This window comes from Megachile rotundata, chromosome 3 (genome assembly GCF_050947335.1).
Source record: "Megachile rotundata isolate GNS110a chromosome 3, iyMegRotu1, whole genome shotgun sequence".
Taxonomy (NCBI): Eukaryota; Metazoa; Arthropoda; class Insecta; order Hymenoptera; family Megachilidae; genus Megachile; species Megachile rotundata.
In genome coordinates, this window is record NC_134985.1 from 7,188,760 (window position 1) to 7,213,147 (window position 24,388).

The 24,388-nt window shown below is 31.3% G+C and overlaps 1 protein-coding gene across 2 annotated transcripts; it reads right to left on the bottom strand.

Annotated features, from left to right (window-relative positions):
* Positions 1 to 301: 301 nt before the first annotated feature.
* Positions 302 to 20,482, bottom strand: LOC100878347 (uncharacterized). Of its 2 annotated transcripts, none has more exons than XM_012290944.2 (2): positions 20,462 to 20,482; positions 302 to 2,442 (listed from the first exon to the last, which is right to left on the bottom strand). In XM_012290944.2, exon 2 carries the CDS (start codon positions 2,430 to 2,432, stop codon positions 540 to 542), a length of 1,893 nt encoding a protein of 630 aa, XP_012146334.2. In that variant the 5' UTR covers positions 2,433 to 2,442; positions 20,462 to 20,482; the 3' UTR covers positions 302 to 539. The 2 variants fall into 2 exon arrangements, with proteins under 2 accessions (XP_012146334.2, XP_003705717.2); XM_003705669.3 differs by lacking the exon at positions 20,462 to 20,482 and adding an exon at positions 5,754 to 5,913.
* Between the last annotated feature and the right edge of the window lie 3,906 nt (positions 20,483 to 24,388).

Sequence of the window (24,388 nt, forward strand, 5' to 3'; positions counted from 1 at the left end):
TGATTTGAATAGTTTTTTAAAATGTAATATTTGTTTTTATGAATGATTACTTCAATTAAAAATGTGAGAAATGAGAAGACATCAGTGATGAAGACATTTGTTGATAACATTTAATGTATTCATAATGAGAAGAGTAAAACATTTTGTGTATTATTTTTACTTATTGTCACACAATATTTAATAAAATAAATAACACGCCATTTCGGTACAGAAAAGTTAGGTTAGGATTTGAAAGAAGAAATAAAAAAAATAAAAACTTCGAAGGAACATGAAAGGATAAAAGGTTTTAAAAGAAACGAAGTCCTAAACATTTACTTTTATTTTCTCTAAACGGTTCTTGTTATCAAAAATATCTTTCATAATATATATACGCAAGTATGCTATAAGCTGGTTAAAAGTATGAGAATATGTATATAGACATATGAAAAATACATAAAATAATCGTATAGTAAACGATAAGAGCACAACCGTAAGAGATCCTTTTATATCAAGTAATATTCTAACATCAAGATTAACATAGAAAGATAAATCGTCATCAATTAAAGATCCTCGAACACTCCGCCTTGTAACTCTTTCAGTTGATTGTTGTAAATGTACAAGAAGTTTCCTCTAATGGCGCTCAGCCCGTAAAGAGCACCGTTCTCCAACTTCTGGAAGGGATTCCTCGAGATGTCTAAAATATTCAAGCTTCCCAGATTCTTGCAGGAACCTTTCGGTATCTCTCTGATCAGATTTTCGTTCAGCCAGAGACGCTTCAGCTGAGGCAAGCCTTCGTAGCTGTCGCCATCGATAGTCGTCAAAGTATTATTATTCAAATGCAGGTCTCGAAGACTCGGTAGATCGAAGGCAGCTCGTGAAATTTGTGATATCTTGTTACCAGCCAGGGACAGAGTGAATCTGGGAACGTTCAGAAAACTGGCTTTCTCGAGGCTGCTTATTTCGTTGAAATCGAGGTGTAGGAAGTCCAGTGTTGGCGGCAGATTGGCGAACGTGTCTTCCGTGATTCTTGTCAGCTTGTTCCAGGCCAGGTTCAGGTCCTTCAAGCTCTCCAGCTCGGAGAACGTCCCTTTCTGAAGCGCGGCCAAAGAGTTGCGATGGAGATAAAGCGTGGTGAGCTGTTTCAGGTCGCAGAATGCCTTAGGTTCGATCTCGTTCAAGTTGTTTCTCGTGATGATGAGTACCTTAAGGGAACTTAATCCTTTGAAGACGTCGTCCTGGAGCTTACTGATTCTATTGTTCGCCAGATTCAGGTAGACCAGATGCGGCAGCTGCGAGAAAGCTCCATCGGAGATGGACGAAATCTGATTGCCTGATAGTATGAGTTCCGTCAAGCTTTGTGGCAAGCTGGAAGCGAATGAGAGGTTCTCCAGCTGATTGCCGTTCAGGAATAGAGCCGTTAAGTTTGTTTTCTGCAAGGCACCTTCTTCGATTCTGTCTATGAGGTTATTCCTGAGGTTCAGCATCTTCAGGTATCTGTTTTCGATCACTTGACTCCACAAACCTTTGATCCTGTTGCCCGCAAGGTTCACGTAGATCAGTCCTTCAGGAAGATCATTCAGCAACTCCTTAGTGATTTCTGTGATCTCGTTGTTGGACAAATCGAGGGAAACGAATGGCAAGTATTGTAACTGATACCATCCTTCGAGGAATCCTTTGATTCCCAATCCGCGAAGATTGAGAGATCGATCCTTTTCGTTTATCGGCAATTCTACGCATTTGTTTGTGGCTCGATTACCTTCCAATGGTTCTATCGAAATGATTATCTTCTCCGGCATGCAGAGCTTCAATTTGTCGATCTTGATCTTCCCCTGCTTCGTGGATATGTAATTGTCGAATTTCAGCGCGTTGTTCTCGGTTACCAAGCTCAAATCTTTCTCAGGCTCGTCGTTCTGCAGCTCGATATCAGCTTCGGCCTTTATCCTCTCCAAATGCTTCACCTCCTCATCGTCCTTCAAGAACGAATTCGTGAATGCACCGGTGCTGATGCTCCACAGCGCATTCCCGTCCGTCAAAATGGTTGCGGACTTCGTCAGACCGAATAAGTGTCCTCTCCGTAGGTGCATCACAGGATTGCAGGATATATTCAGAATTTTAAGCTTCTCCAAACGAATGAACAGGTACTCCAAGCTGCTGAGTTTATTCTCGGCCAGAGACAGGTATTCCAGGTTCGTCAGGTTCGAGAACATAAATTCTGGAAGCGATTCTAAAGAGTTGTTCGCCAAGCTGAGGGACTTCAGGTTTGGGACGTTATCCAAAGCGTTCTTTTCCAGTTTGCGAATTCCTAGGCCTGAGAGGTCTAGCTCAGAAACTGCTTCGCCTTTGAATTGAACATTCTTCAGAACTCCATCGTCGATTTCTATGTTGTAATTGTTCTGCAATGATTTGAGTGGCACGGCTGCCACCAGAGGCAGGAAGAGTAGGGGAAACAGCATTCTGGAAGAACTGAAAAAAAATTTCCTTTGAGATTTTTTTTTATGTTATGGAAAGAATTTTATACTTTGGGATAGTATACAGTTTCCTTATTACAGAATGAAGGTTTGTTATTATAGAATAAGGTTTTTTTTATATTTATAATAATAAAGTTGTAATTGATATGCTTTGTTATGTTTGATTTTTTTTTTCGTGCGACGTAGAATATGTGCCAAAATTACGAAAAATCATGCATTAATATGCATTAATTAATATGTTATATAATCTAGCAATATTCTTTAATTTTAATTTTTAACTGATCACATAAAATCATATATTAATAAAAAATTACTGCTGCCTTATATTTTGCCATTAGGATAAAAATTAAAAAAAAAATCATTAAAAATATAATGTGCATCCATTGATAAATGTTTAAAAAATTGTAAAATATTAAAATTATCGTTTCTTATTTTGAATTCTATTTATGCATAATTGTATTTAATTTAAAAAATTGTCTTCGCGTTTATTTATTTCATTATTGCTTCATACCCTATTATTATAAAAACGTCTAATTGGTATATTTTACTGGTGAACAAAAATTTTAATTGTGTAAATCAATCTGTTTTAGAATTAGGTTCTAAGATGAATCGGTTTTATGAGCTTTTGTCGACAGCGGCAATTGAAAGTTAGTAATGGACGACACAGGGCAAGTTCGGAATTCTAAAAGTGTTATTTTTTTATTCTGTTTTGTAGATCTTCTCGAGACATCAGGATTATCAAAATTATTACGGTGGTTGTTTTGCATGTGCAGGAGGACTAGCATCTCGTATCGTATAACCGGTTCTACCACTTCTTGAAATCGAAGTTGTGAACCTCCGTTTATTTATCTTCGACTATTTTTTAAGGTTTATGTGATTTCAAGGCGGTAAAGCGAGGTGCTAGTTACTGTCAAGCAAACGTGAGATTCAAAGGAAGGTAGACTCCAAAAAATGATTGAATGGAATAGGACGTAAAATTTCTAAGTGTTTTCTTTGTTGATTACTTTAATGCGACTAATGCTATTCTGCAAATAAAAGAGTAGGTTTTATAGAATGTTTAGAGAATTATATTTTGAGGTTTTATGAAAGCTATCTTGTACCTAGGTTAGAAAAAGTGATAATTATAAGTCTTTAAATCTTCGGTTTGCAATAAGTAACATTTTTTACGTTTATTTCATTTGTACAATTTGTGTCGCAATTTTTACTAAAAAATTCGCCTCAGTCGAAAAGCAAGACAAATGATACATGTGTCAAGTTTCAAAATCTATTAGTAGCTTCTTTTGCAATTATTTTATCTCTGCCAAATATTTCAGTTGTAATGTTTCTATTATACAATAGAAACGAATTGTTATGCACCTCTAATGTAAATCGCTATTTAAAATTATATTTAATTTTCTCAAGTTTTCAAAATAAATTTTACGGATTTTTTGTTAGTAATTTTCGAAGCCCTATATTAGTTAAATTTTTGAAAGAAATGTTATAAACATCAAGAAGACTGCATTTAGGTATTTAAATAAACGGTTTAAAAAAGAAATGTTATAAACATCAAGACTGCATTCAGGTATTATTTAAAGAAACTGTGCAAACAATAATAATTAAAATAATATACAATAATAATTAAAATAATTAAAATAATATATCTTATTTAGTAATATGTTGTTTGAAGTAATAATAAGTATATTTTTGCATAATTAAAGGAATTTTCTTTAAATTATTTTTTTATTTAGATTTCGAATTAAATAATTTTTCGTTTTATTTGGTATTTGATTAAATATTTGTTGAAATAAGTTTTCAAGTATTTTTTAAATGTTATCGTATCGATATCGTTAACTACATCAGTTGGTTTTTTGTATAGTATTACACACATACAAGTTTGAAATTCGTATTGTTGGAGAATAAATATATAACAATTTATTATATAATAATAATAATATATTATAATAATAGTATTATAAATAATATATTATAATAGTATTATAATAGTATTAATATAATAGTATTATAAATAATATATTATAATACTATTAACATAAATCATATATAATTATTAATATACAATGATATACACAATTAAATATATTATAATATGGTTAATTCAATAATTAATGGCTATTATTAATTATTAATATTGATAATTATAAGTAATAATTATTGATAAAATTGTTATTACTTTTATTATATGATAATCAGTGTCATATTGTTACTTGTATGTGTCCTTTTTATATTTACCATTAAATTCATCATACTATATATTGATATATCAATAATATGATTAATAGTAAATTTCAATATTTATTTTTCAATGTTTTATGCAAATACTTATTTATGTTTATTATAAATATAAATTTACAATAAAAAGAGTTTATTTATATTTATATTTTACGTTTTAATATTCACATTTGTTAATGTATAATATCAATTAATTATTAAATTAACGAAGAAATCTTAGAAATTACTATTTGTTTTTCAAATATGTTGAAGAATTATTAAATTTAAGTTTTCCGAAAATGAAGTGGAATATGAAAATATTATTTTTTAGTTTTAAATGTACAATCATCATCTGGCTGTTTATGCCATAATTTTTGGAACACTCTGTATAATCTATAACAAATCACACTCAAGAACGTATCAAGAATAGTTCAGTTTCGTTTAGTATTTTAATACAATGTTATTCCGATGTGTACAAGGTTAACCTTTTGTTATCCCCACTCTTACAAAAAGTCATCAATTACCCAATTCTGCTTCTTTCCTATTTTCCCAGCTTACAACCAAAGAACCCATATGATGTCATGCTATTACACATATGAATACCACGTAATACGATAAATTACCGCAAGACTAAAAAATATAATAAAACCGTGACACGTTATGTATAATATCAGGTTATGTTGTTTATAACCCGCGGTTAACCATGTTACAAAATGAGATGTGGGCAATGGAAGGTTAAGAACGATTAAAATTGAAGATTATTATCAGTGCACATAATTTCACTCTCATATTTAAACTTTGCATTCAAAATTCCTTATTTTTCAATTATTTACAGGAAGCATCATTCTCTTTGACAGCAAGTTTAGAAACAAATTTTAAACTGAGCATTCATTTTGAAACATTTATTTGTTCAAAACTGACTTCTGTAATTTGTATAATTTTACTTTTGACTTTGTTCTCTAATTTTTATTTTTGACTTCGCTTTCTAATTTTAATTATAACTCCTTTTGAGGTTACTTAAGAAGTTGATTAATGACTTCAACACTAATTTTACTCTCATTAAGTTCTAAAATACCCCAAAATGATATTGCTTCTTACCTTTCAGCTCACAATGGGCGAATCTCTGAAAAGCGAGTAGAACTGTAGATTCAAAAGGACTGTCCTGGCTGTCTATTGCTGGAGTGTAGCTCACGACAGAATTCCTCTGGACACAGCAATCGCGAAAACAGGTCTTGCAAGCCTTTATATCCCGAGGATTTTAAGTGTGTTCGAGGAATCTATAAATCGGTACACGCAGCTAACGCGAGTATGTAGTCGATTTAGCAGTTCAAGTGGGAGGCAATGTCAAAGAAGGCAAAAGAAGAGCCTATGTTCGCGGAGCTTCGTTAACTTCGCTGTCGAAGCTATTAGAAGTAAAATCTCCTCGCGTATCGACTTGTCGGGGAACAGGAAGAACGATGGACTGCAGCTTGGTGTTCCGGTCTTCTTTAAATCGAACCGAATCTATTATTAATTTGATTTATTTGAAACAGATGTGAAACTGTGTTTTCAAAACATCTCTGCGTTTTTCTGAAAGTTCTATGGTTTCGAATGATAGGGAGTCAAATGTCACGTGTTCTCAAATTATACCAAAAAAAGATTTCGATGCTTTTCGAAAGAAAGTTTTTAATGCTTTTGTGATTGTTCGGATGTGTGAAAGCTTTGGTAAATAGATGGATGATTAATTTTAAATATTTAATCGTTTTTTCATGTTGATGTGGAACTTTTCACTAAAAGTGTAAGACATTGAATTTTATGAATTCTTTACACTAGGTGATTTTATTCCAGCTCCTAAAATGACCTCTCAAAGGAGACCACAGAGTGTAAAGGTGTAATTATTATGTTCTATTATAACTCTAATTATGTTAATCCTATTATGTTAGTTTATTGACCCTATTATGTTCTATTAGTATATTAATCCTACTATATTCTATTATAATTCTAAAATGATACATGAAAATAGGGTTTTAAACACTTAGCTAAAATATTATAAAATTAATAAGAAAGGACAATGGACTTTTTTGTTTAATATCACATACAGAGTGTTTCAATTTTGTTTACACAACTTTACTAGCTATAACTTCACTTTGACTATGTATAGCTTCATTTCTTAATAAAAATAAGAAAAGTTGTTTTAATGAACGTAGGCTCTTGAATGCATTATTAAAAGTTATTAAAAAGAATACTAAAATCTACAATTATTTGCATGTTGCATAGAAGAAGAAAATCCACTATCAATTCCTCATAATTCCTCATAATATTTCAATAAAAGAGCCTCCGTTTATATGACACTTTATCATTATTTTTATTTATAAAATATGCTGATAAAGTTTTGCATACACAACTGGAACAGACTGTATGTGGCACAGAAATACAAAGCAGTGCAAATTTATTTTCTTCTTTTATTATAATTTTTTAATAACCGACGGTTTCAAACTAGTACGTTAATTTAACATATTTTTCTTATTTATGTGTACATGATATGTGCACCTGTATTTAGTACAATAAATTTGTTAAACCTGTATTTTAATAACGTAATATTGTATATTCTCCTGTTCTCACTGATTAAAAATAGAAGCTAAATGTTGTGCTGTATATATTCCATTCGCAGGGAGTAAGACGAGTGCACTCTTGCATGCTAGTAATGTATGTGACAGAGGGCGTTTCTAATTATTATTTATCAAGCAGGAATTTGTTGAGCCAGCAGTGGGGTGGAGTTGTAAGGACAAACAGTATGGATGGGATGGAAGAACATATGGTAGAGTCGAACAAACGTAAATCGTGTAAAGGTTTGATTATGGATATGTAATCTCGACAAAATAAATAACAAGGCGTAGCTTGATATTATCAATGTTTAACAGAATTAAAGAGACTTACGATAAATAGAGTTAAGAGCGAATTTTTCCTATGAGAAATATGGAACCAATATACAAGAGCTTCTTATGTAGAAGAGACTCGTCCATTTTTAGATGTTTTTGAGGATTTCGAAATGTGGAGATGAATTAAGAATTTGGAAATATAGGAATGTGGAGATTTTATGACTTGGGGGAATATGAAGATTTAATAGTCTAGAAATGTAGAAATAGGTAGATAGAGAATAGATAGATAGAATTTGCTAAATTGAGAATTTGAGGTTCTAGAAATTAAGGAACATAGGTATTTGGGATTTGAAAATAGGTATTTAGAGCTTAGGATCATAAGATTTGAAATTTGGAAATATGAGGATATGATGGTCCAAAAATTTGGAGACAAGGGGAGTTGGTAGATTAAAAATTTAGGGCATAGGAATTGATGGATACAAGTATTCAGAAGTTCAGAACTTGGAGGTTTTAGGATTTGGGAATAGGAGAATTCGATGGTTTAGGAATTTAGGGCTGTAGGGAGTTGGTGGTGTCAGAATTTGGGGACTTAGGAATAAAGGGATATAGGTGTTTGGGGAGTTTCGGATTAGGAAATTTGGGGTTTGAGAATATGAGGATTTGAAGGTCTAAAAATTTGGGGATATAGGATTTGGTAGATTAAGAATTTGGGGACCTAGGAGTTTAAGGATATAGATATTTAGTGACGTAGGAATATAGGGATCTAGGAATTATGAGACTTAGGTATTTGATAGCGTAGGAATTTAGGAATCTACTAATTAAGGAACATAGCTACTTCAAAAACTCAGAATTTGGGGACCTTGGTGATTGAGAACCTACCGATTAAATATTTTAGGAATTTGTGGAGCTAAATAACACATATATTTAAACACGAATTTTGGGAATTTGAATATTTAGAAATCGAAGAATTTTGGAATTTCAAAATTTGCGTATTTGAGAATTTAGAAATTAAAATTTGTGAATTTAAAACTTCCAAGCTTATGTAGTCTTATCCAAAGGGACGTAGTCTTATCCTACGTTGTATTGAATTGTACATCTGTTCAATACATCACAGATTTATTTCTTTACAATATAATTGAAAAATATCTTTAGAATATTGAGTATATAAAAATCTAAACAATTTTTCTCTCTTTGATTAAAGTGATAACAAATAACTTTCACGACTCAAATTCTCTCTATTTTATAGAGGTACCTACCTCAGCGTAGAAAGAAAATAAATCAAATGGAAAGTGCAGATCATAAATATTTAAAGTATGTAGGGAAACATTTAGAATTCGCGTTTAAAGTCCACCGAAAGATAGACGAAGGCTCGTTTTATTTGTTCGTCGAAGCTTATTTGCGACTGCTACGTGGTGTGATTCGATAAATAAGCTTTTCGATGTTTTCAATTGTTCGTCGCGAATACAAGATTTTCCGACGCAAGTACATGTTATGATGCCGCCATGCAAGACACATAGCTTTCGAATTTTATTGTCAACAAAAACATTGTAGCTTAATTTCTTAGCCTATAAATTTAAGACAGCTGTGTTCATTAGCGCTAACTAATTAGTGTTGCATTGTTAAGATAAAAAAAGAAATTTGTCAGATACATTTTGAATTTAATTGTACAAATTACAGTTATACAAATTTAAGTGTACAAATTACATAATATTATAGCCATAAAAGTGAAATTTTCGATCGTGGTTCTTATTTGATGGCCGGGGACTGTAGTAAATGCGACACCTACCTAGCGCATAGCTTCCTCATTTTTAATTTTCGATGCAAAATAATACCTACTTATTCTTTTGAAATGTATATGGTTTCAAATATTTTATGCAACTTTATTCACCCGTCTTTCATTACCACATCATGAATTCTTTGGATGATTTATAACTTTGTTGCACTTCTGGGCCGCTTACGGGGACCTATTGAATGCTTGTACGGTCATGTTTGAATACATCTGTCCACTTACAAATCACTGTTTTGGAAGAGCACATTACCGTAGCATATTTACTGTTTCAGTATGAATTTCAATTGGTTGTTTCTTTTGTATAAAGAATTCAATCACAGAATGATGCTTAAGTTCTTTCACTTTTAAAAATACACTGACACGCTTTGAATAACTTGTAACCAAAGAATGAATTGACAGATAGACTTTAAACTTTCCGTAATGTAATAAATGAAATTTGAAAGTGTACTACGTCATATGATTTTATTATGGTTTTAGAGATGGTGCACCACAATGTTTCAGACTGCGCTCATATGTGATGAGCATATGTTATAGGTGAATTATATTGCATAACATTTATGTTGAATTATGTTAAATAAAGTTTAATTGTATTTAGCATGTATCAATATTTAGGATTAATTATATCAAATGAAGTTTAATTATATTGAGCACATATCAACATTTATGTTTATCTTCAAATATTTGAAAGTATTTGCAGTATAAAGAGCTGAATATTATAAAAATATTCGATTATGCATGTCGGAAGCAAAACTACTAAATCTTAGAATTTTTAACGAATTTGAAGTGGTAGTGAAAGTGTCGATTTCAGATAGGAGTGTTAAAAATTGCAGAGTGTTAAACATTCAGATATAAAAGTTTGTGAATCAGATAAACTCCACCATTTACTTCATTTTACAAAATCAGAGATTGAACTCTGAAATATGCAGTAAATATGATAAATATCCAACGTGCGTTTAAAACATGCACTACTATTATATTTAACAGTAGTCATTAAACATTCGACGATGATGTTAGCGATTAGGAAACAAGTGCTGTTTTGTGTTAAGAATGATTTCTCATGACGTTCAACCAAAAATGTAACTAACAAAGATCGACTCCATGGTTACCGTAAGCGGATATTAATGTTGAATTATATTGCATAATATTTATGTTGAATTATATTAAATGAAGTTTCATACATGATCCTAATTCGATGACCAGGGACTATAAAATTACAGTAGTGTGGTACAAACGAACAAATCGTTCCAGCAACCTTACTTAAAAATTTGAAATCCTCGTTTTCATTTCACCATAATCGAAACATAAAATTTATCGCCTCACAATAACAGTAATGATACGTTAACCATTTGTTTCGTTTAAACGATTTCAGAAGGTATCCCGCAACAGTGTTCAATCAAACGGCCATCGTATACAAGCAGCCAGTAAATCAATGGTCAATTTCAAGAACTCGTTACTTCTCGGATCGAGATGTCGATCCGATACTTCCGGATGCAAGCAGCTTCGCTCCTGATGATACGTTCTCCTCCCGAGTGTCTCACGATCGATTATACGATCGGTTAAGCATGACCGATCGATCGGACTTGTCGAACGAGGGATGGCATGGATCGTCGAGCAGAACTCGATCTATTGGATCGTGTTGAATGTTGCCTAACGGACAGTCAGCTGCTTCTTTCCGGAAACACAACTGTCACATACTCTGGTGTGTACAGTTAATCACGAAAGTATGCATTTCCGGCCTATTGGCGTAACGTTTTATCACTTAAATAATGTTAACTTGCCTTAAGATTTATTAGGAAGGTCAGACAGAAGAAAGGAATTATAGCTATGATATTTGAAACAGATACAGGAAGCTGAAATGTTATGGATTTTAGTAATCTTTGACTATGTAAATAACTCAAAATAATTTAACTTACTTTAAAAGTCAAATTTAACTTTTAAACAACTCAGATTTTTAATTTAACTAAAAATTGAAGTGTATAAAAAATTTGAGTGAGATTTGTCACAGGCAAAGTATGAGTACGTCACGTTTGAGTATGAGTGCGTCACGTCATCACATTTGTCAGGCAAAATATGGCAAGGGGTCAAATCCAAAATTATTAATTACAACTTACGTTAGTATATTTTTCACATAGTACATACTTCAATATGAACCCTGTATGTTGCTTATATTTCAATTTTTTTTTTGTATTAAAGCAATCTGAAACCATCTCTAAACGACAATCTGACGGACGACAAATCTACCTAAAACTTGCTGAAGTACCTTAAAAGAGTCTAAACTGTACAATAAACTGTAAACTTTTCCTAAGTCGCTATTAACCCATGGACTGTTGACGCGACTATAAATAAATAAATTAGAACAAAAATTTTCAAGAAATAATTTATTATATATAAATAACTGAGTTTCAATATTGTTCCGCGAATTTCAAACGCTTCGCTACATTAGTTTTTTTTAACACGGGGGTTTCTTAGGATCTGCGGCAATATTAAAACCTGTTTCAGAGAAATGAGATTTTACCTATGTTGTATTTCTGGATAATCGAAGATCTTATATCTGTTTTGAAGTGATAAATGGAACCACCTTCACTTTTTCCACTAGCTGTCAATCTTAACTGGCAGATGTCTAATACTTCCTTTGTAATTTTGATCAAGTTTCCTACTCTTGTTTTATTTAATTTTGTACATATTCGTACATCTTTCTTGCACACCTAAGATTCTATAAATTGCAAAGATTTAATTTTATTGTTCTTTCACGCATTTTGATATAATTGTTTTTCGTATATTAAGAAAAGAATTTTCTATTTTTTTTTCTATAATAAATAGAGATATTGTGGATTTCCAGTCTGAGGTTGTTTTTTAAAAAGTGATTTTTTGCTTGAAAGTTGCGGATCGAAATAAATTGAAAGAAACCAGAAAATAATAACTGAATTATAACAAATTAATTTCTAATTAATTTCTATTAATTTCTAAAAAAAGAAATAATTATGAGATTTTCATTGAAAAGGAAGGTAATATGAAATCATGCATCGTGAAAAAAGATAAATATATAAATAATTTTTCTGATTTTAACTTGTAAATAATAAAACTATAAAGACAGTAAATTTTTTGGTTCACATTGTTGTGTTTAATAATTAATTTTTACACTCTACATCTACATTAAACCTTTTCTTCTAATTGTTTTCAATTTAATTTAACTGCTTTCTATTTTTTTTAAATTTACTTTAACTTCTTTTAATTCAATTAATTTTTTCTAAATTAATTCAATTCTTCCTAATTCAATGTAATTTTTTGTAACGTAATTTCATTTTTCCTAAATTGTAAATTGCTTTCAATTTAACGTAATTTTTTCTAATTTAATTCAATTGAATTTGAAATTTTCGAATTTAACTGAATCTCTTTTAACATAATCTAATTTCTTTATAATTCTAACATGATTTCTTTTAATTTATTTTTATTATAGTTTATTACCTCCAATTTTCGTCAAAATTATGAAATTATATTTTCTGAAGAAATATTTTATATAACTCAGTTCGTTCTTTTCTATGTTCATTTTTCGATAGATACAAAATAAGTAGTATCTATTCATAAATGTAAAAATACAATAGATTTTAATAAATGCACAGTTTTATCCAAAAGAAATATCGAAAATAAAGAGAAAATAACAGTAAATAACAGAACAAAAATTAAGGTTATGTTACCGACAGAGCTAGCGAGCAAAGTAATTGCAAAGTCAACAATACATATATCAGTATTACTAATATAATGTACATGTATAATAATACCGTTAGCTCAGCATGATACATATTTTATTAAGAAGGTGCGAAAAGAAACGGTAATTATTACAGCTTATTAATACCGTTTGCTCTCAGCTAAATGTACAGATACACTCTATTTTGATTCAGATTGCGAATTCAAGAAACATAGCCAGCGATTCAAAAAGAAATGAATTTTTCATGAACCTAACGCAAGTATTGGTCACAGTTACAGATAACGAATCTCAGAGAAATATTTAAAGAGCGTATACAAATTATGCTATTTCAAACGAGTTATAATAAAAGAAACTTGCATCAAATATATTGGCAAATTGCATTTGCTATTCCACTATAAAACAGTTAATTAAAGTAGACGCATTAAATATCCATTTATCAGAGTTCATTCTCAGAAATAAATCTGTTTTAATAAACGCTATAAATCTATGCTTAATATATTCAGAAATTACGCATATTTTTCATGTATATGCATGCTTTTTATTTACGTAGAAATGCAGTCTTTGCATATTTTGCAATGTGCGTAGATAGACCATATAGTTGTACAAGAAATGAAGAAAAGAAGTAATCTTCTCTGAAAAATTAAATTTAAAATATCTGAAAAATTTGATTTTTACATAGTTAATCATAACAGGCAATGAAGATTTAACATTAAGATTTTGATATAGATTTTCAATTTCAAATTAATTTCAGATAATTTCAGATAATTTCAGATAATTTCAGATAATTTCAGATAATTTCAGATAATTTCAGATAATTTCAGATAATTTCAGATAATTTTAGATAATTTCAGATGATTTTAGATAAACAGATATTAAACTATTCAAGCTTTATGTAAAGTTTAATTTCACATTTCAAATTTCGTATCAACACCTAATATACATTTTAGTAAACTTTAAAACAAATTTTGTATAAATATTAAATTTAAAATAAATGCTTGATAATAAACATTGACCTGTTTAAGTTTTGTTAAATAAATTTAATTTTACGTTTTAAATTTCTTATCAAAACCCAATACAAATTTTAGTGAAAGTTTAGAAAAATTGAATATAAATATTAAATTTTAAATAAGTTTCTGGCAATATCTTCTGTAAGATATTAAACAATTATTAGATAAAAAGACATCAAGCCTTAAATGTCATTAAACAAATCTAACTGTACATTTTAAAGATATTAAAATTTAACGTACGTAATAAATTTAATTTAAATTTAATATAGACACCGAATTTTAGATAGATACATATGAACGAAGCAAATTAACTCCATTAAATAAGAACACAATGTCTTCTCAAGTAAGTCGTTTTACAAATTCTTGAAGAGCACATTTAAATAAACAGTGCGTTATTTTCAAGTAGCACATAAAAAGTATATTCTAACTTATTTGTGCACAATAACAAGTAGTGCGTGCAGCATCGAATGTCCGACTCTTTTGAATCGAACAGCTCCAAATCGGGCGTCCGTTCATCCGGAAACAAGTTGCTAACACCATTATAACGTTCACGCGTTTCGAGCTAGTGATTCGACTTTGTTCGACAAGAATCTCCAAGGTTCCCAGCCGGTTGGATATAAATTCTTCGTCCGCAGGCGGTATTTCTACGACCAATTTGAAATGTTCGTGACCAGATCAGAGGACGAGCTATGTCCTGGGGTCGATGTACTTCCGGAACTGAAAAATTTGTTCGCTAAGGTGAGAACCACTGGAACCTACCGGATCGTGGTTATTACGTTAGTACAAGAAGAGGCAAAGGCTAAGCCTCGTAGTTCTCTCACGGTGGTATCTGGAAAAATGAACCTAGGCTCGATACCTCAACACGCGTCAAGTTAATTAAGTTTGTGCGCATAGAGTCGCGTTCGAGATCAGACTCTGCTTTAGAACATCGCTGAAGGGCTTGAAATACCGAAAGTATATTATCTTCCGAGAACGATCGTTTCTGTCTTTCATCACCGTTATGTTTGTGAGAATTGTTTTAATTACACGAACCATAATGTTACCGATTTTTAGCAATTTATCGAATTTACTGCGGATATGGGTGTTCTCTTGCTTGACGAAAGATGCGAAGACTATTCCTATTTTGTAATTGTCCATTCTTAGACTGCAGGTGGTCAGATCTTATATACAGGGTGTTGCTCTTAACACGACACATGATATCAATTTTCCTACAAATGTTTTGATAGCCATTTGAATTCTACTTTCTCGAAAACTGAGACTTATGTGAACAAATTTTATTCACCATTTTTAACTTATTTTTTTAAGGTTTCACCACCTGTTATTGGCGATCCTGTACATCATAGGATGTTCAAAACCAATCGTTCGATATCTCCTTTCTTTTAACTGACTATTCATTATCGCAAATTGATCGTGTTCGAATTTTTTTGATGTTCTACCACTAACAATTTACATCCACTGTGGTTTAGAAACATATGTAAAACACTCGATCATCTTGTAACGGCGCACACTATGAGTAGATACATCAAAGAGCTTAGCAATACACATGAGAATACCATCAGACGTACAATATATTTCTATCATATACAGGGTGATTCTGGAAACTGAGACAGGTTACTGCTCTTTTTTAAGTAAAAATAGAAAAGAATGATAAAAGAAAAAATCAAATGTTAATGTACGTTCTAATTTTCTATGACCTTATTTTTTATATGGGTGCACCGCTGCACCCTCTAAATGCAATTGCACTTTATTTTTTAATACAACCAAATTTTTTTGTCAAACTAATCGATTTGTTTTATTATTCTCTGTATAAAAGTACCACCCAAGGTTATCGAAATGTCAATACTTCATGAGATATTTGACATTTTATGTCGAAATCGTACTTTATAGCAACGTGTGTCCGAATGATTCATCATTGCACTCTAAACATTTTCTAATGCATTTTTTACATTTATTACATGTTTTAGTTGATTTGCGTTAACATTCGAAGAATATATATTGATACGCTCTTTTAATTCCTCAATCGATACAAAAGAACAAGTTACTTTATTTCTTACATAACCTCAAAAGAAGAAATGGAACATAAATCGACTGAAACTTGATTTTGAATATTTTTGAAGTATTTATAAAAAAGATTACTTACAATGACAAAAGTGATAAAATCACCAAGTTGTTGGTTAATTTTACAGTTAGCAAATGTGATAAATTAGTAAATTATTAATATCGTTAAAATATGGATCATTAACCTTATTATTCAAAACTATAATAAATGCACACATTGTTGCTGAGAATATTAAAAATACTGATTAATAATAATTCATTAATATTTATAATTACATTTATTAATTTCTAACAACCATTAACTATTGTATTACTAAAAAAAACTTGTTAAAATTATAATCCTTCTTTTTGTAAACGAACGATTTTACAAATATCTTAAAAAATCTTCCACTTTAATTTTCTATTATATTATTTAATATTTTCAATATTTTCAAAATGAAAATTTGTAATAAAAATGTCATCCAAATATTTTCAACGCATGTACATATTTTTATTAAAATTTTGAAATAATATCGTAATTGTATAAAATCATTTGTTTAATATTATTACTAATTTTTGTTCAGAATGTAACTTCCATAGCTGTCGTACACCTGCCAAAGTAACAAGCATGTATAGCAGAAGAAATACTTCCTGCAAGAGTAACACGTTATCCTCAGATGAAACAGTTATTCAATCTACTCCTTTGAATTCCGCACCGACGTTTACAAAATTATACAGATAACATCACAGACCTCTCATTAGTTACTTTTTAATGCAAGCTGACCAATCGTTAGCGCGATCAAGGATTGAATCAATGTTGCCTGACAAGTTACCACGATATTAACGAAGGACCGTGAAAATGTCAATTATCCGTTGCTAAAAACTAGCTTTAAGAATCCGCAAAAACGTCAACGTGCACTTATAATCCTGTTTATTATTTCAGATTTTAATGCTTTAGTCCGCAAACGCCGCTGATAAAATTAATGTTAAGCGTGACAGGTGTTGTTGAACGGATATTACTTCTTATAAATTACGCTGCGTCGTGTGACAGGTGGTGAATATCAGATAACTCTAGTAACGCTGATTTCTATTTTGTTTAGAATATTTTGTTCACAGGGCCGAAGCAAACGTTTTTGTAATGTGGAAATTACAAAATTTGAAAATTTAGAAATATCACAATTTGTGAATTTGGTAATTTGTAAATTTTGTTATTTCCTAATTCCAGTTTCTACTTTTCATATTTAATGACGTACAAAAATTCTGTAATAAATACTATTAGATATTTAATATTTTAGAATTTTTGCATGTTGTGAAATAGAAAAGGTAGGGTAAAATCTGGAATTTCTATTTTCCCATGCTACCCACTGGATAGGGGTTTAAAACTTACAATTAGTGTGAAATGTTTTTTTGGTTATGCTATCGAATAACTTATCAGAAGTTCCATTTGGTTCAAGATCACATTTGACTATCTTATTTAACTACAATTTTACCTTATTTTTTCTTTATACTTATTTTGGGTAAATACAGTATTCTCTCCGTAAACTACTGGGGGGATCTCCCTTGGAATCAGTCAAGAATAAAACACATACTAATGCAAGCAAAGGAAAAGATAGCAATTTTCTTATTTCTTACTATTTTTTCATAAAACTTTTACTGTCGTATTTGTCTAGTTTTCCTGATTAAAATGACACCAAACATGATATAATTACGTTAACAATTGCGTGTGTAACGAGTGATTAAAGTTTTTAACATAAAAGAGGACGGCGAATGGAAAAGAAAGAGAGGCAGAAGGTTGAAGCGTTCGGCAAACATGAAAGACTCGTGCGTGTCTTGTCTTTTAAATTCAAAAATCAAAATCCTTTATTTTTGGTTTTTCGTCAATGGAACTTTTACCATCGTATTTGTCTCGTTTTTCTGATTAAAATGACACCAAATACGATATGATTATGATCGTAATTACTTATGTAACAAGCCATAAAATTTCCGGGCTTTCACACTTACGGCAAATTTTACATTTACGGCAGAGATACGAATTCCTCCTAACGGCTTGCTAAACAAGTAATTATGATTTTAATTATACCGTGTTTGGTACCATTTTAATCAGAAAAACGAGACGAATACGATAATCAAAGTTTCATTCACGAAAAACCAAAAATAAAGAATTTTGATTTTTGAATTTAAAAGACAGAACACGCACGAGTCTTTCATGTTTGCCCTCAGTCCCTTTTTGTCTTTTGTGTTACTATCTTTTTCTATTACAAAAAAAATTTCTACTACAAAGAATGTAGTACCTATTCCATAAATCTTACAATCCAGACCCGAAGTTTTAACATTTACGGAGAGAATACTGTACTTAGAATAAGAGAACCATCTCCGATTTCAATAACCTTGAAATATGATGTCAAAGTCATCATACTGAACAATTTGTTCCTACACATATGATGGTCTAACTCTTTTAGTCTTCGAGATATTTGAATAAATAACGCGTTTTACCACCAATATTTCTAAGAGTGAATAAATCGCAATTACGATCTCTTGTATTGTTTTGAGGAACTTCACGCCTCAAACCCTTCCATACTCACGACAACAATAACCTCGAACCCCTCTACGACGGACTTTTTTAGGTATTCCGAAAACACATTTGGGGATTAATGAACGGATAATATATGTAGCTATGAACTTAATACAGTCAAATGCTAAATGGAGCATATATCAGTTATTTATTCATTTAGACTTTCATTCAAGCGATACATAATCGCCAATATTTTGAAAAACGCACCTTGACAACATATTCCAAAGTGACGGAAATCGGAGGTAGCTCTATTCCAAATATTTACCAAAATTTTATTTCATTGTGACAATGACTATATTCATTATAACAATAATATGTCACTCACAATAAAAATTGGTCACTCAAACGTAGGCCGAACACTGTATTATACGAGAGAATATACTGATTTAATATTTCGTAATTCCATCTTTCTTATTTAAAATCCTAAACATGTAAAAAATCCTTCAAATATAAGTTAAATATAAGGTGGCTAAAGAATTAATAAAAAAGGTCCGAAACAGAATATTTAACATACACTTATACTCACACCACCTTCTATTCTAAAATACACGAAGTACCGATAACATTGTTGAACCTTAGCACTTGAAGGTATTTTTGCTGTTGTCAGATATCAAACTTAAAACTGTTTAGTTACAAAGTTAGTTGAATTCATGTGAGGTTACTACTTCTTTATGAGCTTAATACAACCAAACGCTAAATGGAGTGCATATTAAATTCTAAATTGGAGATACATGATTGCCATTATTTTGAATAATGCACCTTGACAACATATTTCAGGGTGATCGAAATCAGAAGTGGCTTCCTTTTTCTAAATATTTACCTTATTTTGTAAAACATTACAAAGCAACATTATAACTAATTTTGAATTACTTAATATTGTTCAAACTATTTTTCTTCGTCTGATAAACGCTATTCTGTTACTAATATTCGTCTTATTTCTATGAATAAAATAAAATATTATTAGCAAAGATCACTGTCAGATTAAATTGAGATATTAACTTCTGTTTCATAAGTATTGCAAATCATGGAACACATGTGGAACACATTTTTTCACTTGATAACGATGATATCAACTAATACTTAAAATCTGTTACATTGAAAAACATAAATCAATCGTTTAATGTAATAAGAAAAGTGAAATTGCGCGACGCGACGCTTTATATGAGTAATCACATAGTTATCTTGTCTATGACATTGCGTTTTGAAGATACACCTTAACAGTGCGTAGTCTTTAAGGACATATTATTCATTGTTAAATACACAAAAAATTAAATGTCTTCAAATTATTGTTGTTGTAATTGTAAAATTATATGGAGAAAAAATTATAAGTACTAATGTAAAATTATAGTAAATATAGCAAGGAAAAGAGATAATTCAAAATTTCAAAAACATGTAACATGGAACGCATAGAAAATTTGTTAAAGAAAATTGAAACCCTTCTTACAAAAAATAAATGTGCTTTAATTTTTACATTCATCTTATATGAATATTTTTCTACTATTCTACTATTTTTACTATTTTTCTTCGTGTTGAGTATATTTTTCATATATGAATGCACGGAAACTTCTTTTTGTTTATTATTATCATTACAATGCTCTTAGAATATAACTTATATGACATAAAAAATATAAAAAATACGTAAAAACATAACTTATATGACGTAATATTAACGTGAATCATGTACTTGATATAGAACATATTCCACGTTACGCTTAATACGTTTCATATTGCGTACATATTTAGAAAAATACTACTTACCATAAGAAAGAAACAAGTTTAATAACAAATTGTTTATGAATATTAAATAATAAATCATGCAAACGTAATTATAACTTACTTTCACCAAGAGATTTAACCAAGTTATCTTGTTGACTAGGAACTTTCAAGCACTATGAGACAGCAATGCTTCACATTCAATGACGCACCTTCAACTGAAGTTCAGATACTGATAGGTTATCTCTCGTTCATAATGTAGATGCTGATAGATCGATTTTGCTATTTATTTACCGAGATATTCCTGTGTTAGGCGCTGTTGTATAGTAGGTATAGTTTTACCATATTATAGGATGTCACAGATTTGTATCGTTTAACTTCATTAACATATCCTATTCGTAAAACTAAGTGTGACGTCGTGCGACCTAGTTGCTTTGATCTAGTTGCTTAAGGACTATTTGTCTAAGGATTATTATTACGGAAATGGTTTGCAAAATTCAACTTAAGGTTGGGCAATAAGTTCGTAGCGTTCACTTCGTGAGGCACCCAGGCTCCCAATTTTTCGACAAATCCCATTGAATGGAGATGATTGAGAATAGTTTTGTGGTCATAATTCATTTTTTCGACCAATTCACGACTAGTTTGAAGACCATCGTGCTTCACAAGTTCTCGGAGACGCTCTTCATCGAACTCAGAAGGTCTTTCGCTGCGGAGCGGGTTTTCGACGTTAAAATCGCCATTTTTGAATTTTGCAAACCATTTCCGTGCTGTCGACCCACCTATGACACCTTCTCCGTATACATTGCAAATATCCCGGGCTGCTTCAGCAGCTTTTTGGTCGCGATGGAAAGCGAAGAAGACAGAGAAGCACTGTCGAAAGTGCTAATTTTTACCTCCTAGATATTTCATTTCTGAGCCTCAATAGTAATAACGAATGACACTACTGAAAAAAACGATTAACACAGTTTTGTAGAGCAGAAAGAGCTCTATCGAATGAATATTATAACCCCTTGCAAATTGCAAAATGTCGCTGTAAAAAAAAGAAAATGTCAAAACGCCACGAACTTATTCCCCAACCTAATACATCACGCAATCTTCAGACAATAACAGATCATAATTAATCTCTCTTTTTCTTCTCTTCTGACACCACCGAGCAATATAAAAAGCCCAGTTCGAGTAGCCTCGCGAGCAGTAGCAGTCCGACTAGTCACAGGGTTCGATCCCCTCGTGCTGGACTCTGCTAGTTCCCATCCTAAGTCCACCCATTTCCTACCAACTCCAAACTACGCGTTTCATTTATATTACAATTCTAAGTTCATTTGTATTAGTTTATATTCCGACATCATCTTTAGTATTGAATATATTTTATATTTAGTTATATTCGCCTTTAATCATTTCCTATAAACCCGAGATCTCTTTAAGAGCTTTTGATTATTTAAAATACGTATACCCGATTACGCTGGATCTGGTGGTGCGAGATATAGTCGCACGAGATCCATTATATTGCGAAGCCGAGATAGGAAATCCACATCGCCACGGTGGTGCGAGACATAGCCGCACGGTGCGCATATGATGTGTTTGATGCCATTGCATCTTTAGTCAGCTCATGGGGAGACAAAGATGAGGAGGTCGTAGATACCAATTACGTAAGATCCTACGCATCCTATACCTACCCTGTCTAGCCCCTATTCCGCGACCAGTTATTCGCGAAATTAAGTATCGGTTATTACCTATTGATATACCTGTGAAGAAGATCACAGCGAAGGATCTACTACCTAAGGATCCGAGACGAGAAATCTATTGTAAAAGTTAAGGTGGAAGCTTCGGGTAAGTACTGTGTCATACTTGTACACCCTGGGATCCCTGGATGGGCGCACGTACCGGTCTAAAAGATTGTCAATTCAAGAGCGATTCCGGACCTTCATATTGATATCAGCAAAGGTACCATCCGGGACGTAACATAAGAATGTTATATCAAAATATGATTTTATACAATTTATTAAAAAGTTGTGGCAAAAATTTTCAGTCTTATTTTACATTTTTAAGTGTTCAAGTTCTCAAAATTTTCTTATTTCTCAAAGTTTTCAAATCTGCACTTCTCAAATTTCTAAACTTTCAAATCTACACTTTCCGAATTCCTAAACTTTCAAATCTACACTTTACAAATTCCTAAACTTTCAAATTCTGCTTTGGGCTTTGAGTTCATAACATTAACACTATTTTTTCCCACGATTATGTGTATAGCTATTTCGATCACAAGTTTTGACACCATTTCGTTTGAATGAAAATAATTGCCAAAACTGTTGGGATTTCAAATTATCAGTTAAATATAGACAATGTGAGGAATATGTTTATTGGTACATTGATGTGTCCTTATTAGAGATTATCAGGTTGTAAATTTTAGCTTAATTCATCAATCTACAAAATATAAATATAGCGGTGACTAAAATGCAACATGGCGGAAAATAAGCGAATATCAAAGTTATGTCGCAACTCCGGTATTTTCCGTTACAACTGAAATCGGGATTCTCAAATCTGATTTACTTGATATGATGTTGCAAAATGGTGTTGATATTTATATGTAAAATAATTTAAAATTGGGCACTCAAATCCTTTAGGTGTCAAAAGACCTCATGGTAGAAATAAGTATACCATATGCACATTTTTAGATCTAGTATGAGCTGGAAGAAAATGATATCGCTGAATTAATTTAACAGCTATTGCATAAAAAGTCAAAAAAATAATCGTGGAGAAATGATTCAACTTAGAGAATAATTTTAAATTAAAATTTGAAGGATGTCTTTTGACGACTTAAGTAGAACTAAGGTGAAGTGGGGTAAGTTTAGACTGGTTTTTGTAAAGTTGGTATTTAAACGTAAGTATTTTCAGTCTGCTATGTAAATACTTAACGCTGTCGATATCGAACGCTTTGCACAATTACTACTATTTAATTAATATTAACTAGGACCTTAATTTTCCTTGTACATTTTGATTTTGATAGGAAATTGTTTAAAATGATAACTACTCTGCACTTTCCCCGAAAATGGGGTAAGCGCGTAACTTGAAGTTAAATACTTTGAAACTTTATTTCATGTGCAATGGGGCAAGAGCAGAATTATTAACAAATATGCTATAAAGTGCTTTTTACTGCATTATGCAAGTACTTTATACTGCAAACAAGTACTCTTAGCTGAAATATAAAAGGGGATATAGTGAAACAAATCAAGGAAACAAACATACTAAATGGAGAAATTTCGCTCATATTGTAATAAAAATAGCCTGTATACGCACTTGCCCCGTTTACGAACTTACCCCGCTTTACCTTAACACTTTGGTGCTTTTATCATTTTTTACACCGTGAACAAACCTTTTTACAAATACTTAACAAATTTTCAAATTCAATATTCTTGAAAATAAAGCCATTAACGAAAAAACTATATTTCATATTATTTACTTATTCTTCCATATTGATTCATTTCTCTGTTGCACAATTTTGAAAACACTTTGTATAAATAGTTGTGTATAAACTTCGCGTCGGAGGTATTAGAATGCAATACGTAAAACCAGTTACAAAAACCGCTATGTTTATCAAAGCCAGCAACGTTGTTACGGTAAATTGTATACTTAATGTAATGAAAACAGTTGAGCAGTCATTGAAGGATAAGAATTTAAAGTATTATAGGTTAAGTCGCTCTTTTCCCGCTGCGATTTAGGAATACAAATACCTCAAAGGGTACTCTGTTATTTACCTCAGTAACATAAAAATCGAGGTTCTAACGGGATAAAAAGAAGAAAAGGAAAATGTGACTGTATTCAGAAATTCGCACGATCAATCGTACTTCACCGTGAAAAACGATCCTGTAAAATCATGATTAAATTAGTATGCACATATCTTATTCTGTTATCAACGTTTTTCCATGACTGCTCTAAAATAACCATTCTGAGGAATGTTGCAAATTTATTTCCCACGGTGTTTATACATTTTAATGAAGTTACTCATCCACGATCGTGATTTATCATAAATTTACATGAAAATAGACATAAATATCTG